Raw genomic sequence first — 6,000 nt, forward strand, 5'->3', positions numbered from 1 at the left:
AAAGAAAGAACATATATGACAAGAAATAGCATCTACCACCACCCATTTCTTCAAACATAAATCACATAAAAACTCTTACACCCTACCTCACTTATGAAAAATATTTTCACAGGCTTAGATATTCCAAGACTGTCATTATCGCAATGAATGCTGTGTGAAATAGGACCAGACACTTTCCTACACTATTCACCACAGTGTGTCCAATGTTTTTCCAGAAATGTGTACAGTGAATGACGTGGCTTTTCACCGACATGACATTTCTGCCTTGTTGCTGTAGAGCATGGAATAGAAGAAGAGGGGAGGGGAAGGGAAAAACATTTAACTGGAAGGAGAAATTGATATTCGAGCCGTCAGGTTGGAGGCTACCCAGACAGAATATAAGGTGTTCTCCTCTGGTGCAGCTGGGAGCTGATGGCCATATGAGAGATGATACATTGACCAGTAGTCAATAGGAGAATGGGATGGCTGCAATTGCTCTGAGAGTGTGGACTATTCCACTGGAGACCTGTGAAAATTCCTACAACAAGGAGTGAAAAGCTTCTAAACCGCACCACCCCCAAAACCCTGCTGGGTATTTTCTAATCTTCTAAAGTCATGTCAAGAACTTTGCAGCCAATAAATTATTTTTTAAAGTGTTCTTCTGTGGAACCATGTTATCAATGCTGCATTCTGTAAGGTTGTGCAGCAGCAACTAGGTGAATAACCAGTTACTAATGTCATGTCAATTGTGGCATTTTCTTCCACTGAAATCAATGGAATCAGACCGATATTTATGAATATTTATTTTGCTGAGGTCACATGCATTTTTCTATTGTATATTTTGAATGGGAACACCGATCGAAGTTTGTTATTCAGCATTTTATTGAATAACATGGTGTAGCAAATGAAAGTGTCAGATGCATTTTTTCATACAATTCGTGTTCAGTTGCAAAATGACCATTTTCAGTCACCTCACTCAAACAACACTATAGTTTTGTTGATCAAGAATAGCAGGTTTAGTTCTTTCTTTGTTCATGCTGGGATAGATGGGACCACCGGTGACATACCTTCAATAACCAGGAGCTCAAAAAATATGAGACCCCAGAATTGGCACACTGATTTCTTTCAGGGACACCAACTATAAAGACTTCATACTTTTGAGCCAGCCTGTGTCTGATCTCCTTGTTGACTGGAGTAAGTTCTTGTCTGCATCACATCGTTGACATTCAGGTAAAAGGAGTCAGCAACGGATTGGAGAATTGATGAACAATCATTTCATTCCCTGAAATCTGGCAAGCATTCAATCCTGGAATCATTCCTGTGAAAGGAGGTTCATGAAAATGATTCCAGGATTGAATGGCTTGTCATATGAAGGGTGTTTGATGGCTTTGGGCCTGTATTCACTCGAATTCAGAAGAATGAGGAGTGACCTCATTGAAACGTATCAAATGGTGAAGGGCCTGATAAAATGGATGTGGAGAGGATGCTTCTTGTGGTGGGAGAGTCCAAGACCAGCCTTAGAATAGAGGGGCGTCCTTTTAGAACTGAGATGAGGAAAAATATCTTTTGCCAGAGAGTGGTGAATCTGTGGAATTCTTCACCACAGGCAGCTATGGATGCCAAGTCTTTATGTACATTTATGGCAGAGGTTGATAGATTCTTGATTGGTCAGGGCATGAAGGGATACAGGGAGAAGGCAGGAGATTGGAGTTAAGAGGAAAATTGGATCAGCAATGATGAAATGGCAAAGCAGACTCAAATGGCCTAATTCTGCTCCTATATCTTAAGGTCTTATGGTTTTAAATCAATAGAATGAAAAGTGGAAGGGAACCACTTGGTCAGATACTTCTCACGCAGTTTACATTAAAATGTAACCTACAGGTGTGCATTGGATTAAAACTCAAAGTTCAAAGTGAATGTTATTATAAAAGTACATATGTGTCACCATATACAACACTGGGATTGATTTTTTGAGCATACTCAACAAATTTACAGAATAGTAACTATAACAGGATCAATGAAATATCAACTAGAGTGTAGAAAACAAACTGTGCAAATGAAAACATAAATAAATAACAATAAATAATAAGAATATGAAATAATGTGATAAAGAGTCCTTAAAGTGAGATCATTGGTTGTGAAAGTATTTTAATGATGGGGCAAGTGAGTGTAGTTATCCCCCTTTTTATTCAAGAACCTCATGGATAAGGGGTAGTAACTGTTCTTGAAGCTGGTAGTGCAAGTCCTGAGGCTCTTGTACCTTCTACCTGATAGCAACAGTGAAAAGAGAGCATGGCCTAGTTAGTGGGAATCTCTGATGATGGATGCTGCTTCCCTACAACAGCTATGTAGATATGCTCAATGGTTGGGTGGGCTTTACCCATGATGTGCTAGGCCAAATCCATTATTTTTTGTAGGCATTTCCATTCAAAGGCATTGCTGTTTCTATACCAGGTTGTGGTGCAACCAGTCACTATACTCTCCACTACACATCTATAGAAGTCTGTCAAAATTTTAGGTGTCATTCCAAATCTCCACATACTCCTAAGAAAGTAGAGGCGCTACCGTGCTTACTTTGCAATTGCACTTACATGCTGGGTCCAGGACAGGGCTTCTGAAATAGTAACACCCATGAATTTAAAGTTGCCCTTCCACCTCTGATCCTCCAATGAGGATTGGCTCATGGACCTGTGGTTTCCCTCTCCTGAAATCCAGCTGGCATTGAGTGAGAGGTTGTTGTTAGGACATCACTCAGCTAAATTTTCAATCTCCCTCCTGTGTGCTGATTCATCACTACCTTTGATACGGCCTACAACTGGGGTGTCATTGGCAAACTTGAATACGCATTGGAGCTGTGCTTAGACACACTGTCAAAGGTGTAAAGCAAGTAGAGCAAGGGGCCAAGCACAAAGCCCTGTGGTGCATCTGTGCTGATGGAATTTGTAGAAGAGATAATTTTGCCAATCCGAACTGACTAGAATCTGCAAGAAGAAAATCAAGGATCCAATTGGACAAGGAGGTATTGGAGCTTATTAGTTACTTTTGAGAGGATGATGGTATTGAATGCTGAGCTGTAGTCAATAAAGAGTATCCTGATGTATGCATCTTTGCTGTTGGCATCAAAGCAAATTGCTAATAACAGCAAGTTAGAAATTATAATAGTCTATAAGTTTTAATACTTGGAGAAGGAACATGTAAAGAAGTCAATGTTAAGTGAGTGCACAAACTGTGAGGTTAATAAATATCAGTCATTAATTATTTTCCTTTCCTTTCCTTAGGAGAACCAGGACCAAAGGGTGATGAAGGAGTACCTGGACTACCAGGTTTAGATGGTAAAGAGGGGCTTGCTGGGCTTCCAGGAGACAAGGGAGAAAAGGGAGATAGTGGATATTCTTATCGCTCAGCATTCAGCGTGGGTCTGACCTCAAGAAATCCTGTCCCAAACATGCCTATCAAGTTCTCCAAAGTTTTCTACAATGATGAAAAGCACTACAATGAAGACACTGGAAAGTTCACTTGCCCATACTCAGGGATCTATTTCTTTTCATATCACATTACTGTCTATACTAAGGATGTCAAGGTTGGCTTGTATAAAAACAATAAGGTTATCATTTTTACTTATGATCAGTTTCAGAATAATGATGTTGACCAAGCTGGAGGTTCTGCAGCTATTCATTTGGATGAAGGGGATGAAGTGTGGTTGCAGGTTTATGGAGACAATACATTTAATGGGATTTATGCTGACAACAATAATGACTCTGTGTTTACAGGATTCCTCTTGTACCCAGATCTGCATTAAAGAAGTTTCATTACTATTTTCTTAAGACAATTACAGAATTTCTATATAAATCACTTTAAAAATGTAACCACCACTAATTGTTTTCTAACTACAAACTGAGAACACGGAGAAGAAAATTGTTAGTTCCGTATTTTGCTTCTTTACTATGAATCCGTAACCTCAAAAATTAAGTGAATTATATGCATATTTCATATAATCTTCTTACATAGTTGTTAAGATATAACTGAATAAAGATTCTTAAACTAAGCGCAATCATCTTGTTCACAAATTATTATATTTTAATGTGAAATGCCTGGTCATGTACTACGGAGAGAGTAAAACTAGCCATATGAACTTCAGTGAGTCATCCACACCGAGACCTTTATAAATATACACAGTAAAGACAAAATTAGCTGCAATTCTTCTCCTAATGGACATGGCTGTAACATTACTAAGTAAGGACAGTTCTAGCCTAAGATATGATATAACTCAACACCTACTACATTGACAGGATCTGTGGCATTCATGATCACAATGCACCAGAGCTTTATGAAATTTAAACTATAATAAAAAACAAACAAGTGGCAATTAAAAAAACATACACATTTATATGATGCCACTCATATCGCTTCACCATCAGTGGAGTGTAATTATTGATGCAATGTAGGAAGCACAGCAGACAATTTTGTGCAGCAAACACTCACTAAATGATACAGAAATGATTTGTTACAGACAAGAGATCACAGTCAGTCCATATTGGCAGCCAAAACTCTAGTTCTATCACACTGAGCACTGGTGCCCCAAAGGCCTTATCCTCAGCCCACTGATGTACATGTTGCTGGTATATGACTGTACTGCTAGATCTAGTTCAAACCAAACCATCAAGTTCACTGATGTCTCAACAGTGATAGGCCTCATCAACAATGACAACAAGACAGCATTCAGCAGAGGTAGAGCAGCTGGTAGAACAGTGCGAGCACAACATCTTGAGTTTCAACGTGGACAAGACTACAGAAATGATTGTGGACTTTAGGAAGGTGCTGGCTGACTGCTCCTCACTGCACATGAACAGCTCCGCCATGCCGCGAGTTAGGAGCACCAAGTTTCTGGGAGTGCTCTCAATGAAGGGTCTCACCTGGTCCCTCAAAACCGCCTCTTTAGTGAAGAAAGCACAGCAGCATATCCACTTCCTGAGGAAACTGAGGTGAGTTTGACTACTCCCTGCCCTTTTACACCAGTTTTGACAGGAGCACTATTCAGAGTGTCCTGACCAACTACATCGCTGTCTAGTATGGGTATTCCAAGACATCTGACCACAAGACTCTACAAAGGATAGCAGGGACTGCTGAGAATCTCCTTTCCACCCATCCGAGATATTTATCAGGAGCACTGCACGTGCAGGGCCATTAATGTTGACAATAATCCCTCCTATCTGTCCAACAATCTCTTTAATATTACCACAGTATTAGGCCAAAGACTGTTAGGATGGAAAACAGGTCCTTTCCCCAGGCCATAATACTATTGAACCCCCTGCTACTACCCGGGTCTCACCACACGTGAAACACCTGTACTGTTTATTTTTTACTTGTATCGTAAATGCATCTTATTATTTGTTAATTTATTTGTGGTGATTTTACGTTACGTGCTGTGTGTGAGTTACATGTACTGTGTTGTGCACCTTGGTCTGGAGGAATGTTGTTTCATTTGGCGGTATAATGTGAATGGTTGAATGACGATAAAGTTGAAATCGAACTTGAAGTGGACGCTTTGTAATTCATCTGGTTTATTCTCAGATACAAGATTCAAAGTTTCAGTGTAAGATTAGTGTCATAGAGAGAGGCAGAATGGAAACAGGCCCTGCAGACCCCAACATCAGTAATGACCATCAAGCACCCGTTAATACTAACCCTATATTAATTCCATTTTACTGTATCGTTTCCTGTTCTGTGATGGCAGAATCCCACATAATCTATATGCCATGCATGACCATGCCCCTTTGGATGTATCCTGTGAGACCACTGGCTATCCCTTGGGCTTAATCGGCTGGCAAGGAGGGCAGCTCGCGGATGCTGTCCTGGCCTCAACAAATGTTAGAAACATAGAAAAACTACAGCACAATACAGACCCTTCGGCCCACAATGCTGTGCCAAACATGTCCTTAATTCAGAAATTACCTAAGGTTACCCATAGCCCCCTATTTTTCTAAGCTCCACATACCTATCCAGGAGTCTCTTAAAAGACAC

General features: G+C 40.1%; 1 protein-coding gene across 1 annotated transcript in view; it reads left to right on the forward strand.

Annotated features, from left to right (window-relative positions):
- Positions 1 to 4,024, forward strand: part of LOC140196416 (uncharacterized) — a 38,841-nt gene extending 34,817 nt beyond the window's left edge. Inside the window, exon 5 of the mRNA XM_072255579.1 lies at positions 3,258 to 4,024. Coding sequence (XP_072111680.1) covers positions 3,258 to 3,778 — 521 coding nt within the window. The 3' untranslated portion in view covers positions 3,779 to 4,024. The remainder of the gene's footprint in view (positions 1 to 3,257) is intronic.
- Positions 4,025 to 6,000: the final 1,976 nt, after the last annotated feature.

The sequence above is a fragment of the Mobula birostris genome, chromosome 4 (genome assembly GCF_030028105.1).
Source record: "Mobula birostris isolate sMobBir1 chromosome 4, sMobBir1.hap1, whole genome shotgun sequence".
Taxonomy (NCBI): Eukaryota; Metazoa; Chordata; class Chondrichthyes; order Myliobatiformes; family Myliobatidae; genus Mobula; species Mobula birostris.